The 20,240-nt window shown below is 29.6% G+C and overlaps 2 protein-coding genes across 2 annotated transcripts; both read right to left on the bottom strand.

Moving 5' to 3' along the window:
* Nucleotides 1–1,242: 1,242 nt before the first annotated feature.
* LOC109789983 (Late embryogenesis abundant (LEA) hydroxyproline-rich glycoprotein family) lies at nucleotides 1,243–1,773 on the bottom strand. Its single transcript, XM_020349057.3, has one exon. The coding sequence runs from the start codon at nucleotides 1,771–1,773 to the stop codon at nucleotides 1,243–1,245; it is 531 nt and encodes a 176-aa protein (XP_020204646.1).
* A 2,049-nt stretch (nucleotides 1,774–3,822) lies between these two features.
* Nucleotides 3,823–13,256, bottom strand: LOC109789988 (respiratory burst oxidase homolog protein A). The gene is made up of 14 exons (XM_020349069.3): nucleotides 12,270–13,256; nucleotides 12,002–12,161; nucleotides 11,370–11,418; nucleotides 9,112–9,225; nucleotides 8,035–8,457; nucleotides 6,660–7,046; nucleotides 6,452–6,547; nucleotides 6,089–6,204; nucleotides 5,698–5,865; nucleotides 5,435–5,594; nucleotides 5,119–5,316; nucleotides 4,856–4,984; nucleotides 4,693–4,771; nucleotides 3,823–4,617 (listed from the first exon to the last, which is right to left on the bottom strand). Exons 1-14 carry the CDS (start codon nucleotides 12,862–12,864, stop codon nucleotides 4,508–4,510), a joined length of 2,784 nt encoding a protein of 927 aa, XP_020204658.2. The 5' UTR covers nucleotides 12,865–13,256; the 3' UTR covers nucleotides 3,823–4,507.
* Between the last annotated feature and the right edge of the window lie 6,984 nt (nucleotides 13,257–20,240).

Here is a 20,240-nt window from a genome sequence, read left to right as displayed (position 1 = left end):
ACTGGTTTAATGAATTGTAACAAAATTCTAATCGCTTTATTATTTTGTTTACCTTACACTTCAAGTTAATTCTATTATACTTGAACTAACACGTATATAATTTATCTTAACTCATTCCATAAATACTCTAACCCCAAGTGAACCTTAATTGTTATACACCTTTGTAAAAAAAATGATTGTTACATTTAATTTTTTTTTTTAAAATGTACTCTTATTATTGACATATCCTACTATAAGATTAATCTATAACAAATTAAAAAATGCTCTAATTTAATTACTTTAAAAATGTTAAATACTTTATACGATTAATGTATATAATAATTTATTTAAAGATAGATGAAGTAAAAGTTCATGTGTCCGTGTATACTCCTAAAAAAAAATGGTGTCTACATATACTACTACAAGTTTAATGGAGGGAAAAAAACATGTAAATGGGTTATTTTACTCCAAAAATAAGTGTTGTGTTCTAATTATGATATAAAACAAACGTGGAAAGTTTCTTTTGTAGATTTTACTAATAACGATTAAAATTAACAATTTATATACTTTTTATTTCTCTCTTTGTTTTCCATCAGTTACTTTCTTTCCCTACTCTATACATTTTTTTTCTTTATATTTCTCTTTCTGGTATCTCAATATACACCCGAAAATATAATGGATATCCATGGTTAATTATATTTTTCCTATTCTATTGTTAAACTATGATTCTTCTACGCAAATAATTTAATCAAACGTTTATTTAACACAATTTATTAAATGGTTCATAAAATTTGTTGAAATAAATTTAAAATATTATACAAATCACAAATTACATTTATAAACATAATTAGACACGTCTTTAATAAACCCAAAAGTAATCCTTCAAAACACTAATTTATATCGTTGAAACCAAATTCTTTATAAAAAATGATTAAAAAAAATATATATGATACTAACATAAAATGTTGTTTCTTATTATAAAATAAAAATTTATAAAAAAAATCAGTTGTTTCTTATAGAATAAGATCGAGATAGTATTGACTAGAAACGGTACTGCGGCTCTTTAGTTATCATTAAAAGAAAAGAAAAGAAAAACAGGTTGTATGAAAGCTAAAATAAATTGAACATTATAATGTGCAACTAAATATTCGGAGAACAAAAACTATATATGTTACCAAACAAGTAGCAAAATTTATGAACGTAAAGAGAAATAAAAAGGTTGAAAAGAACAGAGAAGCAGAAGAGTTTTGTGAAGAAAAGTAGTTAATGGCATTGAATACCCTGAATTACGGAGGACGCCAAGTCGAGCTTCATATCACAAGTCATTTCCACGGTCTTTCTGACGTTCATAATCTTCAGAAGATGAACAGTGCCACTAAATTTCCCATAACTCGTGATATTCAACGACCCCGAATTAATGCCACTAAATAGACTCGCCGTAACGGACCTCACATTGACGGTAGCGTTAACTTGTTTGGTGTCTCCGTAACCCACAATGCCACCGGCGATTTTCCTCTGGCCGATCTTTCCACCGGCGTGGAGCACGATCATGTTGGTATTCTCGTAACTGAAGGAACCGTAGTTTGGGTTCTCGATGGTGAGAAAGAAGGTGACGGTGGTGTTGTAACTGTTTTGGTTCGATTTGGCTGAGGTTAATCTCACATGTGGGCTCCTGGGGCGAACTAAGATTGCAAAAACCAGAAGAAGTGCGCATAAGATGACAAAGGTAGCGAGACAGCATACGAAACATATGGCGCTTCGTCGTTCTTGGTTTATGCGCTTGTTCGGTAACATGGTGCTTCTCTCTTCGTTTCGTGATCCTGTCTTAACTATGAAACTAATAACAAAATATGTTTTGTTTTGTGCAATGAAATGTATTGGCGTTTTCAGTTATGGAAGCTGAAGGAAGGAGTTGAGAAATTTATTTTAGTATTTTGGATGTGCGTGAATGAGCAATGAAGGGTATTAGCGTGGTAGTAATATATACTGCGTGCGTTCAATGCACAAACCTGATTCTTCACTGATCTACTCCTGATTCATGTATTTATTACCTCAATTAAATATGATCTTCTCGCGTGAAAAAACAAAATACTTTCACTAATCAATTATTATATCACGCACATATATATAAATATATGATTTTAATTTTATAAAAATGTTTAATTATATTAATTAGAGAAATCATCATTAACATATATATTCTGTTTCAAATTAATATTCGTAGTTGTTTACATATATTGACATTTATTTTTGTAAAATTATAAAACTAAAGATAAATGCAATAAAAATCATAATAGTACAAATTATTACAAATTATAAATTTAACATGCATTCGAAACACTGTATTATACTAGTAAACCAATATTATAACACCAGATTGTCATCAAATATACTTTGTTGACGTTTTTAGCTTCATTATACTAGTAAACCAATATAACACCAGATTGTCATCAAATATACTTTTTATATACCAGATATTTTATTAATACATATGTTATTTTTTTTATCGTATCATATTACTTATTGTACTGTTTTTTTTTTCTTCTAAACCCTACGGCCTACACGTATCCTGAAGTTTAATATCTACCAACAAAAATTTCTTGAACGTGATCGGAGGCTAATTTAGATTATCATTTTGGGTCATTCATCATTGTTCTTCAGAAAATACTTCATTTCAGAACACAAAGGAAAAAAAAAAATCAGAAGAAGAAGAAGAAGAAATATGATGACATACGTGATAAATAATGTCCTAAAAGGTAATAATATCTAAGTTTAAAACATTAAACGTTTAAATGTATTTTTTTTATTCTTGTAATTTGAACATGTTTATTTTAATCTCTTTATCCAAATATCGATAATGAATCTATTATGTAAAACTCATATATTACGGAATTTTTTATTATTAAATATTACATTAAACTTAATTTATGTCACATAAGTATTTTAATTTGTTATTATCAATTATATAGTGATTCAAAGAAATTAATATAAGATTTTTTGAAATTATATATTAAAAAATTAATTTCAAATTTAAGAAATTAAAAATAAATTCATCTCAAAAATAAATTAATAGTGATTTATGAAAATTTAAAAATAATGATTTATTTTTAAGAAATTTTTATATAAACAGACATTAATTTGTGTTTAGTTATTAATTATAAATAAATAATTTTATTTTTTACAGAGGAATTTTTTTAAGTAATAACTCAAAGTTACTTAAAAAATGATTATTTAAAAAATTACCTAAACTTCTCTAAAATTTTAATTAAAAAGTACTTTTTTGGTAAATAAATAAATAAACGGGCTCAATAGTTTTACAAAACTCCTTTTTTTGTGCGTGTCTACTAATTCTTCTGTTTAATGTTTACTTACTAACTGAAAAATAATCAAAGGCTTATAGTTAACTTACAAAACATTAAATATATTTATTTTTCATTCGATATTTTATTAAAAAATTTAAGAATATAATTGAAGAACCTAGTTTTAGACTTTAGTGATACATCATTAATTGCTGTAAAAAAAAAAAAAAACCAACATTATTTTCCTAAAATTATATGAAAATAAATACCGTTGAAAATAATTATACTTTTAAGTACGAGAAGTATTTTAATTCTGATATAAATAGAACAAATTCCAAAGTATTTTAATTTAAACAATTATAATATTGTTTTGATAAAATTCATGAATAAATTTGTATTTATGTATTTTATAAATAATTTTACTTTGGAGAACAGGAGAAGCAGTGCCCAATTCACTTTACATTTTTATTGCAAACACAGCATTCAAATATGTTTGGATGAACAATTTTTTTTGTAAGTACAATTATTTTAAAATGAACCGATGGGAACCACTTAACATCAGCTCATTTATAATTCATGTTTTGCACCAATTTCCCTACATAGCCACTGGACAGGGAAAAATAACATACTATTAACAGACTCATGTACAGTGTATAGATCACCTCTCCTGGATAAGAAATCCAAGCAGAGGCAGCATGGTTGAAACACCTATTTCACCCTCAATATTCTAGAAAAATACTGGAATCCACTCGAAGAAAATGAAAGTTTTGTATATGTTTGTCGTCATTTATTTTTAAAAAATATTGCAAAACGATTATTTTATCAAAAATAAATTATTCACACGTCCTATTCAACCTATGTCTTCCTCCTTAGTCGGAACACTGTCTAATTCCTTTTTATGACTTTCAAAACTGTTATATACTTTGTATCGGATGTATCTGCCAATAATTTATGCGGCCCACAAGAATCAGGGGAATGTATTCGAACATAGCTGTACCACTCTGTTGCTGGAGCCTTGTATGAGCCATATCTCCTTTGCGTTGCCGCCACATGTATGATGAAATGCCCAGTCATCTTGTTGACTGGGATGTACAATGCCTGATATTTCTATACGTAAGGTTTTAGCTTATTGAACATATCTTATAATGTGGCTACGACAAGTTGTTAAAATGACGGGTTTAAGTCATAATGTTGACTCGGTACAGTTATGAAGCTCCGTCCAAATTCCCTTAGAAATGCTCCTTGTGGAATTCAAATTTTGTTTGACCTTTTTCGTTGAACTCGAAGCACAGCTTGCTTAATTCTTTGGCCAGAACCGGTGCGCCACAATAGAAAACCCCTGAGGCGAATTGAGGATGTTAGCACAAGATGAAAGCAATGTCTACAAACGTATGCTTGATGGGGATTAACTGACCTATTCGTCCATTGCAGTGCTTAGAACATATTTTAGAGAAAACCTTCTTCCAGTTAGGCCTAGCAAAATGAGTTCTCACCTGATAGTAAATTCAGAGAAGCAAATCAAGATTTAAACTGAAAAACAAACTCGGTACAGTAGACGGCAAAAGTCAAAGGCCTACCCTAGTCCCAGAAACAATATCAACTCCATTTTTTGCATGGTTGAGGGCTTGCACCATAGTAATGAGGGCGGATCTGGCATCGCCTTCCTCATATACGCTAGTTAAGTAGTTGTGCATCTCAATAACACCCTAAAGTCCATAATTAGACATTGAACATTAGCTAAAGCAAATATGACTTACTAATTTGGCAGCAGAATAAAGGAATACTAAGAATTTTTCAAGAGAAAGTCTTAACAAGATAAATATTCTATAGCAGTTAATACCCTTTGATCAAGTTCAGCAACTTCATTCATGACCCCTTTAAACCAATCGAAAGAACCTTGTTCTCTTGTTACCCAGTAGAAATAAGCATTGGTAGTTTTCAGTGTCTTCTTTCGTTTAGGAGAAATCTTATTTAAAGATAGTGAATCTGCACTCCCAGCACTAAGATCTGAACCTCTACTAGAATCAGAGACTGAATCCTGGATAGCGAGCAACCATGATTGTTATGTTCATCGTAAATAAAAACATTCGAAGAATGGTCAGTTTGACAAGGCTTATATTAAACACCATAATGTTACTTGTTGCTTTAAAACTCACCGCCAGCTCCTCCATTCTGACAATATTGTTGAGAAGATCTTTTAGAATGCTGATAAAAGGTGTTGCTCCTATCCCGAGACCGACAAGTAATAGGACATCATAGTTTCTGTAGTCTTGTGCCGGTGCACCGTAAGGTCCATCTATCCTTAGCTTTGGTAAACTGTGTCAATTATTCATACCAAGATAACAGGAATCTGAGTATAAATCATTTGTTCCGAGGACGAAGTTACAAGGCAAACAAATATGGTAGGCCCATCACGTACCATTTCTTGGTGGTTTCATCAGCCCTAAGAAGCCCGCTCTTCCCAGCTACAGGAGGCTCACAGGCCGCAGAGAATACCCTTTTGAGCTCCTGAGTCCAATCTCCCAGTTGTCGTATGTGAACACTAAGGTAGTCGTCGCCAGGGGCTGAGGTAATAGAAAACGGATGCCTGTCACACATAAATTGTATTGTTAGCTACCAGCAATCATAACAACATATGAAAGATGATACCATAACATTTCAATTCCTTTCTTTTTCGACATCTTAGAGGAGTTAAACCGTCAAAGTACTAAATTGGTTTTCTCCATTTTGTGGCCAGAATTTACATGAAGCATGAGAAATTTGCTGTGGCTACTGCATGGTATTGTTGAAAAACAAAAATTGCAACTTACCACTCAAATGGAGAAACAGCAGGACATTGCACAAACATGTATTGTCCACTCTTGTAACGAAATTGAGGCGGCTTCGACATTTGCAACGTGAGAACATTTCCGGGATAAATGGCAACCTAAATGTTTTGTCACAAAAAAAGAAAAAAAAAATCCGTGAGTTCTAGTTGCATCGTTTAGCTTATTGAAATCAGTGATGGGTCTGGTCCCAACAATTTTTATTTTTTACTTTTAGCATTGTTGACTTTGGTTATCCTTATACACGATTAGCCAACAGCAATTGCAAGCAAAACAAGTAGAATGACAAATTTATAACGAATTTGAATAGCCTCTTAGCAGCGACTAATGCTATTGTTTTATGCTCACCTTTATAATACGGACTGTATAGAAACCAGAACGGAAGAATCTAAGCGTTCTTTCTCCCGCATAAAGTAAAATTGGAACTGCAAGGTACATCCATGTCTGAAAACAGAGTTCAACGCGTCAAATAACCAATCACGACAAGAGGAAAAAAGCATATGATATTCGGATAAATCTCCTAAATAATTGAAATCCGCTACTACAAAATGCATACCGTTTGAAGGTGCCATCTGCGCTCGAGGTAAATATTTACACCATGAATGATGAGCAGGACATAGACGATAACAAACAGATGGTGTGAATACCAGAACGCATTGAAACCAGTGAGCCTATTAAACGGTCTAGGAAGCTTAATGAGATTTCTCCTGAACCATTTTGTTGCAAGAGTAAATGCTATTGCCATCAAAATCACCATCAGAATTCCAGTCACACCCTCAACCCCTTTAACGAGGTCTATGTAACTGGGTTTATGATCACCAAATACGCCACCCAAATACTTATCATAAATATCTTCTGACGCATTTACTAGTCTTGGAAAATCACAAGCAAGGTGATTCCCGACATGAAGTATAACACCAATCACTACTGCCGCAGCAATTGTCTGCAAGCACCCATAACTAAACATCATATACTTCACTAGAAACCACGTAAAATTTATTGCTGTATTTTCTGTATTGGTTTTGTAAGTGTCAAGCTTTGAAATAATATTCAATAATAAACAAAGTTTGATTTTTGATAGAGTTAATTATAGAGTTTTATACTGCAAATTAATGAACATTTACTTTATATATAACCTTTAAAATAATTATTTAAAAATCAACCGTTTATTATACATTACCACCAATGATTAGATTATAATATAAAAATACATTACCACCTATGATAGATAATAATATAAAAATATAGAGGGGGGCACTTCTATAGAAAATTTAAAGAAAGAGAATCCACGAATCTTCTTAGAAAAATAAATAACTAACATGGTAAGGAAATTTATCTATAAGCACGCCATAAATCTTGTAAATCATTCGCAAATTGCTGGCAGATAGGGGTTAGGCAGAGCAGTTCAATAATAAATGGGATCCAAAGTAAATTTTTAGAGAGAAAAATTAAATATAATAAAAGTATATGTTAGATCTTTTACTAACTTCGAGATTTTTTAATCAATATATATAATATTTTTATTGATAAATCTAAAATTTAAGATTTAGTAATTTTATCTTGGATCAGCGTTCAGGCCAGCCCCTTAAGCTTACATATTTGTCCATCCCTGCTAATAACTACGATAAAAAAAACTTCTAAAGAATTTTTTTTTATAAAAAATGTATGTATATTAAATTTAATAACAAATTAAATTTTTTATTTTCGTTAAAAAAGATATTTTTATTTGTTGATCAGATAAGAGTAAGTTATTTTTAACTTTAACCATAAAAGACTGCAAAAACAATGTCATAAAAGTGATCTTACAATATCTTATTCTATAGGCTTAAGGAGGGACAAGAGTAAACATCATTTTGAAATGTTATTGACAGCGTCCACTAACTCTTATATATTCAACATGTTTTCTGGTGGTGTTGTGTAGGGACGTGTACCTTATGAAAGTTGATGTTATCATCAAAAGGTGCAATGCAAGCCAACTTGGTGGACCTGAGCCAAGTTATGGTATTTCTGCACACGGGCAAGAGTATAAGTGCCATGTTGAACTTCAGAGTCTCAGCAGCACCTTTGGCCGTGAGTAGACAGTAACCCATGATGTGATAAGCATTTTTCCGCTTGTACTCGATGAACTTCCACGTAAACAGCCCAATCATAGTGAAAATCCACAATGCTAAAACCCAGAGTCTCCTCCAGTTTTCCTGCAAATAGTAGAGCATTCTGCGGCTCATCCTACGTATCGGACTTCTCGCCCTTAGTCCTTGTAGGTTCTGACTCAAAGCTTGACTGGTGTAGCTTAGTGCTTGGCTGTAGTTGAGATACGTGTCCTTTTGTAACAGAAGCGTCTCCAATTGCCATAGCTGCGGTAACACAACGACCATAGAAATGTCGCAAAACTATAAGAGGTTGAATCAGGTTGAATCGTATATGTAAAATATATTTCAAAAAGTCAACAATATGTTCATCATTAAAAATTCGATTCTTTCCTAGATTTTGAGCCTATTTTGATTCAAGCTTAGAAGTGTTTTTTTATTAAAAAAATATTCTTCATTTTCAATAAAAAAAAATTATAAAAAAAAAAAAAAAAAAAAACACTCTCAAAAAGCTATTTTAGCTTATATCCAAACAGTTTCATAGATCATGAGAACACAGCCCGTGCACATACGAGGTGAACAGGGTATATGCTTAACAGAGGAATGAAGTAAGGACACTGTCGTGGGAACTCAAGAATGATGAAAGATGGAACCAAGATTCCAAGAACACCACTCAGCAATACACAGGAGATATCAAATTTAATTTATCATATTTTAGAAGTGAATTACCTTTATTTTCAGCACAAAAATACTGTTTATTTCATTTTATGACACATTTCTATTTGAAACTTTATATTGAATCAAATCAACAATATTGTCTACCACGTACTTAGCTTTTCTATTATGACGTACTAAAATGTGTTGGACTTAAAATATATGCATGTGCTGTTGATAAGTTTATAGTATGTAGAGAATTCCCACCTCAATGTAGCCAAGTCTTTCAGGGTCTAACTCTTCCATGATCAGAGCTGCGTATTCTTCGGCCTGCTCTTTCAATCTGGATAACTTATTTGCTGAAGCGCTTAGCATGATGATCTGAATATCAGATGAGACACAACAACGGTTTCATACAAGTTTTAATTTGTACACCATAAAACAGGGAAGTGCACCCAAAGAATATACATGTTTCAAATTTAAAGAGTAATTATAATTATTTGATATCGTGATAATCTTTTCACAAATTTATAAATTCTAGCGTGTGGCAATCTTCTGGTGGAAAAGGTATAATTTGCCTTTGTTAGAAACCGTGTGCGAATTGTGAGTTATATTCCCATGTATATTCACCCGACTTGGACTGAAATCAGGCAAAACTACCCGTTTTCAAAAAAAAAAAAAAAAAGTGCCAATACCCAATTCGATAATACTAATTTATGGAGAAAAAAAAAACAAATCGAGAATATTAAGTTATTCAAATTTTAAAATCTTTAACAATGTCTATATACTACCCCTCTATTTCTTTTTATTTGTCAAATTTTTAAGTAAAGTTTTGTTATTAATTATTTGTTATTTTTAAAATTTTAAGATAATATTAATTATTATATTATCAATTATATTCTTCCTTCTTACCTAATTTCTAATTAATTTATACATCACAATTAATTTATATATTATAAAATAAAAACGAAAGCGGATATAATAAAAAAATATCAAAATTATTTTATAAAAAATAGAAAAATTTATACTATTATAATGTAGAGGAGGTAGTAATTATTATGTGCCGGTGCCTATAAACCGGTGGTTAAACAAATTCATGTCAAGCCATGTAATTTTACAAATCAAACACGGAACTATTGAGACGAAACAATTATTTGATGGTTTGACTGTTTGTGTTTCCTATGATATGTGCACATTTGGACGACCTAAAATAAGATGACTTAAATGACGACTCTGCCCTCACCAACCACGCTGAAAGCGCCTACTTAATAAATTATATATGGACCATCGTTATATATATTACATACACTCTTCATTGACATGTCTATTTTTTTCTCTATTATTCATACTTTATATTATCTTTATATTTATATTTTCCCCTCTTCTATCTATTTCTCTTTCTCAATGTAGATGAGCACTTGGGTGTCCACGTATATTTTTTGTTCCAAGAATTTGGCTAAGTCCGAAAAATGAGTATCATCCGTGTGACTTAAGCTGGAAATTAATTGGTCTTCAAAGATAAATTATTTTTGTATAATAAAGATACAAAAAAGATATACAATTATGAAAAAAATGTGCGATGAAAAAAATTATGATAAAAAAATATATATTTTTATAAAAAATATTGCATGAATAATATCACTTAACTTTGAATGTATACCAATAACCAACAGTAACTAATATCGTGCATTAATTACTGCTTTAGAACAATAGGAAACGTCCTGAGTAGGAAGACTGAATAATAATAATTAACAATTAATTAGTTAAATTATATTTACACATTTATAAATTTATATTATAATTATATTTTATTTTTTTATGAATTATAACTTTATTTTATAACCAGGTTCACCTAATCCTGCTAATTGTTACGGTCAATTATTAAAACTCAAGTTGACCCAATACTTAGTTACGTACGCATTGGCTATAGAACAGACATAACACAAGTGTCATTTGAATCAGATTAGCAACTATGCAAGCACAAATTACAAAATAATGTAAATAATTAAAATTTATTATTATAATAAATTAGAAATTGCGCATTTTTATTTCTTGAGGGTTTTATTAGTAAAAGAAAGGAGAGAAGAAGGATAAGATAGATATTTAAAAATCAAATTTTAAAAATAGAAACAAATACATGCTAAAATTAAAGTTGCGCACAAATAAGAAAGTGTGCTTGAGGAATAAATTAATAATTAACTGTCTTCTAACTAAGCAATTTTTTTAGCTAACTATGCTAAGTTCTTTCTCTCTCTCTCTTGAATTTTTGATCACGCTTCCTCTAAAAAAAAGTTGATCATGGTAGCTTTAACTATTTTTAATTCCAATAAAAAATAATAATAATCACATTGCTATGCATAAAAAATAATGGTAAATGTATTAAAATTTTAGAATTCAGTAGACAATAGCAGAAAACATATTCAAATTTTAGCATATAAAAAAAACATAATCAATTTTTATTGGAGAACTGCACACGAACATCAGTTAATTACAAACAAGGAATAAAGTTTCGGACTGAAATGTACCTCTTTCACTTCTTCTTCGGTGATTCTACCATCTTCATTCTTGTCCACCCTATGAAGGTGATTAGGATTTAAATTAGACCCGGAGACCAGCAAAGTCAAATAAGGATCGCGTTTGAAATTAAAAGCAAAACTTCTCAGATGTTTATTTATTAGATACAAAATTCCTAAATAAGAAAAAAAGAAGTTCCCAAAAATATATATTTACAAAATAAATGTAAAATAAATATAGAAATGGAATTATCATTATCTCAATTAATTAAAATATTTCATAAGCTTGGATCATTTTAAATTTAGAATGACACAATGTTATTTTTTTCACCTAGCAAATTTTCTCATAAAATTGGAAAATCCTTCATTACTGAAGCAAATTAGTAATTTTTTATTTAAATTATAAGTATGTTTCACTAAAAGATTTTCTCTTCAAGCTGATTAGAATTACTATATGGGACAAAATTCTCCATGAAAAAGTGGTGTTTGTTTAGAACATGGAAAATTACTGGTGTTTATTAATGATAAGAATAAATAACGTGAAAGATTAGTCTTATATTTTTTTTTTGTTACGTGAAAGATCAGTTGTAACTAATTGGATTACATTTTAATTTTAATATAATATTTAATCAACCAACGCTTACATGTCGAAGAAGATCTGGAGGCGCGAATCAAAGCTTTGATCAGTAATTTGCGACCAGAATTCTTTAAGCTCGTCTCTGCTTATCTTCTCAAGCTTCAGTCTTCGTCTACGACTCAGAGCATCGAATAGTTCCAGAGCGAACTCCTTAGAGTCCTTCATCCCTTCAAATAAAACATAAAAACTCTTGAAGCAAAACCTCAAACAAACAGCGAAAATGCAAACACGTGCAACGCAATAATCCGAAATAGAATTTTGAAAAGGAATCTGACCTATGCATTGCGCAAAATCGGTGCGATAAAGAAAACCGTCCTTGGCAAGACTATCGAAATTGCTCTGCACCTCGTTCCAGGCATCAACGCCATTGGATTTACTGCTAATGAATTTGAGTCCACGGAGCGCTTTCTTAGTACCGGAACGATTGCGTTCAAGCTGAGCGCGCTGCTTCCTAAGATCTCGATCCACCAACGCCGTTTCAGGTCCGCCTTGGCTCCACGAGAACCGCCGCAGCTCCGCCTTGAGCTCCTGCGAGAACTGCCTCGCCTTCGCCACCGCCTCGGCTTTCAGCTCCTGCGAGAACTGCCGCCACCGGTTGGGAGAGCTCCTCCTGATCGACGGCGACCATGCGGCGGACGCCGGAGTTTCGCTTCCGCTTGCGGCGACACCGTCGTCGACGCTAATGATGGTCACCGGCTCAACGCCGCGGAGAACGATGGTGTGATCGTCTTGAACATCGAGAGTGACCTCAACGTACTCGTCGGCGACGGAATTGGAGTCCGTTCCCGGCGAAGTGCCGGCGCTGACGAATGACATCTCCGGCACCGTATCGGACGCCCAGCGGCGTTCGTGCGTGGGAGCACCGTTCATTGATTAAAGTAACAAAAGAGAAGAATGTGTGTAGGTTTAGGTTTTAAACTTGTAATTTTATATATGGAGATATTTTAATCTTATAAGAGAAAAGGAGGCGCGTGATATGAGTTTGTTATATAATGTGATTCGGTGAGCTGTGCTAACGTGCGCGGGAAGTTATGTGGATTGGGTTGGAGAGTGGAGAGTGGAGAGTGGAGAGTGGAGAGAGCAGAGTTCATTAATGTAAAGGTGTGAGGTGGGAGCAGGCGCTGAGAACCAACAAGTGAACAGAGTTCATCAGAGAAAAGAAACAAAAAAGGTTGACCAAAGAAAAGGACAATGGGTTTGCTTTTGCAGCATAAACCAAATGAAATTTCGCTTCGTTGGGACTTTCTATTTTCCGAATGGGAAGAACGAAGATACGTGGAATAGTGCTGATTATAGTCTATTCTATGATCTATAATATCAATAAATGGTTTTATTGTTATGTATTGTGCGTGTAGAATGAATGGAAAATAGAGAAGAATGAAAAAACAGGAAATGAGCCATGTGTTTATTTTGCATTCATCTGAGGAAGAGGGAGAGAGAGAGTGTGTGGAAGAGTGGTGGGGCCAGAAAAGGAAAGGCAGTGGGCCCCAGGATTGCAGAGTCTCCGAAGTCGACGGCATCAATGGCCGAGTAAACTCCACTCACGGTTGTCGCGATCACTCGTTACGTTTTTTCGTTTTTTTTTTTTTTCTTTAAACAAATAGCTATTTTATTTTTAGTTTTTAAAGACGGGTTAAAGTCACGTGACACACAGACCAATAATTTTCAAATTTCAGGATTAATTCACATGACATTTTTCTTTTATCCTCTTACAAATTAATACATTGAGTTAAAACATAAAACAAATCATTTAATATTATTTTCAACACAGGATTTAATTGTGCTTTAAATTACAGGATTATTTTAATTTTAGTCCTATGGCCAGATGTTTTAAATTTTAGCTATATCCTTTAATATTTTGGGACACAGCGGATAAGAAGAAAGTGTTTCACTTGACTTTTATTAAGATATTTTTTATTCACTGATTCTCCAAATAATAGTTCTGGTTCTGTGTGTGATCTTTATTTTTAAGGATATATCTTTGAATAAATTAAATCATATATTTCTCAAAACGACCAAATTTAGTTTTCTAGTAAACCGACAAGTCTACCTTTTATTGAATTTTTTACCAAAATATTATTTTTTTATTTTTAAATTACAAGATTAACAACTGTGCAGATTTATTTACCACACTAGAACCATTTACTGTGCATGCTCAGAATTCGGCTCCCGGGAAACCGAATTTTGAGCTTCAAAGTGTAATTTTTTTTGTTTTTTCAACTCGGAATTCGGTTCCCGGGGAACCGAATTCTGAGTCAGGAACCGAATTCTGAGTTGGTTTTATATATTTTTTTTTTTCGTGTTTGTAGGAAAAATTTGGACAGATTTTGGAAGTGGAACGGCCCGTTCCGAAATAAGAACGGGCCGTTCCGCTTAAGGCCACATAGTCATTTTTTTGAAATTGAAACGGGCCAAGAACGGGCCGTTCTAGAGTTAAGAACGGCCCGTTCTTGGCCTATTTCAATTTCAAAAAATTCACTCTGTGGCTTTAGGCAGAACGGCTCGTTCTGCTTTCGGAACGGGCCATTCCACTTCCAAAATCTGCCCAAATTTCCCTCACAAACATGAAAAAAAAAATATATATGTATATATATAACCAACTCAGAATTCGGTTCCCCAGGAACCGAATTCTAAGCTTGCACAGTAAATGGTTATAGTGTGGTAAATAAACTTGCACAGTTGTTAATCTTGTAACTTTTTAAAAAAAAAATAATATTTTGGTAAAAAAATCCCTTTTATTCATAACACTAAGATTTTAATTCGTTAAATACACATATTAAATGTTTATATATAGTTAAAATCTAAAATAAATTATATATATAAATATAATATATGTATACAATAATATAATGTTTGAATGCACAAAATATGTTTAATATATAAATTATATTTTAAATTTATGATAGTAAAATTGTAGAAAAAAAATATTTTTCTTTTTTGATATGTAAAATTTAATTCATAAATAATTATGATAAATAAAAATTAAATGAAATTATATAAAATTAAAAGAATTTTTAAAATATGTAAAATTAATTCATAAATAATTATAATAAATAAAATTTGAATTAGATATAAAGTTAAAAAATCTTAAGAACTCTATCATTAAAAAAAGTTTTTAAGAATGTTTTTATACAAAATAGTCATTTGTATTTTATATGTAGAAATTGATTTATGACAAATTAAAAATATGAAATAATTTCAAAAGTTAAAAAGATGACTGTAAACTTATAAATTTTAAAGGATTTAGTAGAATGTAAAATTATGGTTTGAAAAGAGGGTAAGTTTGAGATTTTTTAATTTGGATTAAAATTGTTATTTTGTTTTGAAGCTTTAAGTGAGAGAATATTAAAAATTATTTGATCCATTTAACTTGTGAAAATTTAAAATAAAATGAAAAATTGAAAGTTTTAAGTAAAAGAAAAAGCGAAAGCAGAATTGAATTATAATAATAAAAAAAATAGAGATAATATCCTTAAAAAAATTAGATTCAAAATCATACATGTATAATAGATGAATAAAAAGTACAACTAACCCTTTTTTTTATATATATAAGAATTTGTCAATATATTTGTTACTTTCACAAATTATTATGATATATTTATATATTATTAAAGGTATAATAGTTTTTTTTTTTAAATCACTAAAATTATACGGCTTATGTCCACATAATTTCTATAAAAAAAAATTAGAATTCAAACATTTTTATTAGTCTTTAATAAATTTGATGACATGAATAAAGAACATCATGTTTTTAATGACTTTTAATGTCAATTATATATTTTTAGTGATTTTTATTTTACTTTGAGTTTTTTTTAGTCCATAAGTAATATCTATTTTTTCTCTTTTGCATATTATTATAGTATGCACTTTATTAGTTTTTTTTTTCTTTTATTTTTATGCTTGTAATGTTGAATTTTTTGTTTATTTTTTTGTATTCTATGTAGATGGTATATTGATGGTGATAAAGTTTAACAGTGACTTACAAGAACATGCATAGTTGAGACAAGATTGGAGTATTTTTTTTTTCTTATATCCTATCCTTTATGAAAACTTTACCATAAAAACTATTTTATTACTCTTATAATTTAATATATTTTTCATATTAACTCTATTACTCTTATGATTTAATATATTTTTCATATTAACTTTATGTAAATTGCATTATTAATAGATATTCAATTGTTTATCCTTTAGTATTCAATTCTTATCTCATATTACTCTCATCGTTAAAAGAGATGAAAGTGATATTTTCTTTTTTTATTTTTATTATCTTCTCACATATATTTTGAGATTTAATTACTCTTTTTACATGATAAAATTGAGAGACGTATTTTTTTTGTGACATTGAGTTTTAAGCATGTTGTTTAAGTGTTGCATGAGATTGACGAATGAAAAATTAAAAGTTAAAAAAAATTATATAATTAATATTATGTGTATTTTGTTAATTTTTAACTTTTTAATAAAAATTTATATTCAATACTTTTTATTTTTGCATTTTTTTCAAAATGATATGTATATGTATGTATGTATGAGAGATATTAATATAAATAATTTTTTAATAAAAATATATTTTAATTTGTAATATAAATAAATAAATAAAATAATGTAGACATTAGATCGATAAAAATACCTATTAAAGTAAGTAAGAATTTAGGTTAAATTTTACTATTAAAGTAAAAAATAATAAATATATCTAAATTTTATATGGAAAAAAATGGCTCGTTAAATTAAAATTATGAATTCAAAGTAAAATATTTAATTTTTTTAACTATCTAAATTACATCACACAACGTCGATATTTAAATTTAAAATCTTGTACAGCCAAATCTAAAAATATTATATAGTAAATTAAATTATATGATCAAGTCATAATTTATTATGACTGACATATCTAGAGGTGGATAGCTACCTTGTCAAATCAACCGAAATACTAACAGCTGTATGTATTGACTTGTATTGACTGTGAGTAACAAGATATATATGATATTAAAAATAAAAAATAACAAAACTTTAACTTAATGAAGATTTGTGAATAGAACGATGCTACACTATAATCGTATATTAAAATATTAATATTTTTCTTTAATAAAATTATTATAAAATATTTATTTAATTTAATATTTTATAATTTAAATTAATATTTTAATTATTTGGAATGATTTCGAAACATCGTTTCGAACAATCTATTATTTCCTTTTGTAAATAGAATAATACTAAAGCTTTCGAATACGCATTCGAAGCATCGTTCGAAACATTAAATATTAATATTTTTTAATAAATTTATTATAAACTAATTATTAATTTAATATTTTATAATTTAAATTAATATTTTAATAATTCGGAATGATTTTAAAATATAATTTTAGATAACTTATCAAATCCTTTTAAGCTTTATGTGGTATTCGTATGTGGGCAATGCCGAAATATTTGTGTATAAAGCGACCAATCAAGTAAAGTACAAAGTTAGAGACTTTGACCCTGATCGAATATTAGAAGGTTTTAGTATTTGGAAGGTAGTTGATTGACTAATCTTATAGGTAACTTAGTGTTTCAAGTTAATGTTGTGACAAACTTATACCCAAGTTGTTATAACTTGAATAAACTTCCTAATTTAAGTAACAAAACCTAAAAAAATCAAATTGAGTTGTTAAATAGGTTCTCTAAGATGCCTGATAGCTGACCTGATTGAGATAGGTCACACCTTGTGATTCAGTAAGGTCTAATCATTTAAAATGTTCACCTTTATTGTAAGAGATTTTCATAATTGACATATGTGACAATGCGTTAGTTGTATATTATTGTTGCGTTGCTTATGATGTGAGATGAAGTAGGTATGTTACTCAAAATTGTGAATTGTATGAGTATGTTGGTTGATGAGTAGTATGTTGTTTTTCTACAAAGTTAACTATGCTATAATTGTTGAAAGTTGTTGAATTGTGTATTTATGTTGATTCTTTTCGCATGCTTGCTCTTCTTCTCCTTGTGGTTGGACTTATTATAATCATACTTGATATAAAAATATGATAGAATTAGTGGAATAACTTATAAGATGGTGGAGTATGTTTTGTTGTGGTAGGCTTTTGGTGATGTCACTTTAACTTGACATGTTAATTGCTTAGTCGCTTAACTAACGAATAGGATTAATGTTATGTCTATTTTGTGTAGAGAGTATGTTTGTACATGATATGTTATTTAAATTTTATTTCTTATACGTATATCTATATGCATGATATACATACATGCTAAATGATAATCCTAGGTCAATTGATAATTATTGATTTTATTCCACTATGTGATAGCTGAAATATAGTAAGTGAAATGACTTATCGGGTCATGATAAATATAGTGAGTTTAGTTAACTTGATGAATTAGGTTAAATATGTTTTTAGTCTCTCAAATTTAAAATTGATAATTTTAATCACTATAATTTTAAAAAATATTATTTTAGTCCATATACTTTTTTTTTGAGAATGTGTTAAATATTGTCTCACAAAATTTACTTACTAATGTCTTTGTTAGTGAAAACATAAGATTAAACTCAACTGGTATTGAATAATTGTCTTAATTTGTCACTTTTAAATATGTCATTAGTGTCTTGAGAGACTAAAATAAGATTTGTAAAAATTACAGGATTAAAAAATAGTTTTAGTATCATAACAGATTTTGAGTTTTTCCCAAATTAAAATAATTTATAATCAGTTAAGAGTGTGTATTGAAATTAAATTATAAAATAAATTAATAAACAGAAAAACTTAAGTGATCATTGTTGATATATTTCCTTTTGACTTTGAAATTAAATATGAAACCTTCTATTACATATGTCCAAGTAAATTAAGTATATAACTTGTACCATAAGACTTCTCTTTTCTGTTGGCCGAAAATCAAAAGAAGGAAAAGAGTATAAGAAAAATGAGTCGTTTGAAAAATATCATTCACCAACCACCTCACTATAAAATAAACCAATAAAACAAGAGATAGAAATCCACCTCATATGTAGTTTGTTTGACGCCATACACGATACACGAGTTTTTCATACCGGAATGAACCACACTCGCACAATATTTATTCATGATAAAAATGTTAATGTTGTATTCGTGTTAACTAGTTTTATACCATCATTTAATATAAAAAAAAGTTATATATAATTGTATTGCTTAACTCAATCAGACTGAGTTTGTTTTCTCCTGCTCATCTACACTGAATTTTTAACAAAATATTTTTACATAAATATCATTTAAAATATTGTAATCAAACACATTATATTTATTTAATAAAATATTTTTACTTATTAAAAATAATATCTTTATTAATTAATAACAATATTTTCACGTAATTATCGAAATATATCTTAAAATATTATACAACATTATTTCAAAAAATCAATCATCTATATATGAAATATGAAATATTATTTTACATTAATCTTATTTTTAACCTATACTTCTCTTTAACTTGAGCGTCATAATATATTTATAGATGTCCTCATCGTTCTAGATATTAGAATAATAATAATGTCATCTCACTATCAAAATACTTGGAAGATTTGTTTTAAGAACAATAATAAATTTGTTATTTTTTTACAATTATTTAAAAGTTAAAAATGATTATTTGTATTGGTAGAAAGTATAAGTACATGATTAGTGTGTGGCTATTTTTATTCATTTACTTATTTCTGAGTCGATATAGAATGCATATGGGATTATACCATTCTTAGTTGGGAGAACAAGCATCATGACTTGAGGAGGTTCACCAACCTTCTGAAATTCTCTTTCACATTTTTTTACTGTAGATATAACTGATGCAACACAAACAAGTAAACCACACGGCCAACAATCTGTGTCAGCACGGGGTTTGGTGTGATGCGAATTTAAAGTGGGGTACGTCATACGTGTCAAAGGTGCATTTGTGAATCCGGCATTTCGCTTAGTCCTTGTTTACTGTTATGCGATGAGATCACATAGCTACCATGTTGCATTCAAATCATAGACCTAAATTTGATTTTTCTTTAAATATAATTATCAACATCAGTAAACAGAAAAAAGTTGCTATCAATTTCTTCACTTCTAAATAAGATAATTAGTTTACAAACACCTTTTTTATACAATCATAACTGTTTTTCAATATCTAATTACCTTTTAGCATGTTGGAAATTAAACTTTGAATTGTCTTCGGTTAACCCCACAGAATGAACAGATTAAAAAGTTACTATTTTGCTTTTTTCCATCAAAATCAAATATACCAAAGAA

The sequence above is a fragment of the Cajanus cajan genome, chromosome 11, assembly GCF_000230855.2.
Source record: "Cajanus cajan strain Asha chromosome 11, NIPB_CcT2T_4, whole genome shotgun sequence".
Taxonomy (NCBI): Eukaryota; Viridiplantae; Streptophyta; class Magnoliopsida; order Fabales; family Fabaceae; genus Cajanus; species Cajanus cajan.
This window is presented reverse-complemented; position numbering and strand designations above follow the sequence as displayed.

Coding starts and splice junctions, on each gene's coding strand:
- LOC109789983 (XM_020349057.3), bottom strand. CDS start 1,773: ATGTTACCGAACAAGCGCATAAACCAAGAACGACGAAGCGCCATATGT.
- LOC109789988 (XM_020349069.3), bottom strand. CDS start 12,864: ATGAACGGTGCTCCCACGCACGAACGCCGCTGGGCGTCCGATACGGTG. Junction 6,205..6,451: donor ATACAGTCCGTATTATAAAG/GTGAGCATAAAA, acceptor CAAAACATTTAG/GTTGCCATTTATCCCGGAAA. Junction 5,866..6,088: donor GCTGTTTCTCCATTTGAGTG/GTAAGTTGCAAT, acceptor TATGTGTGACAG/GCATCCGTTTTCTATTACCT.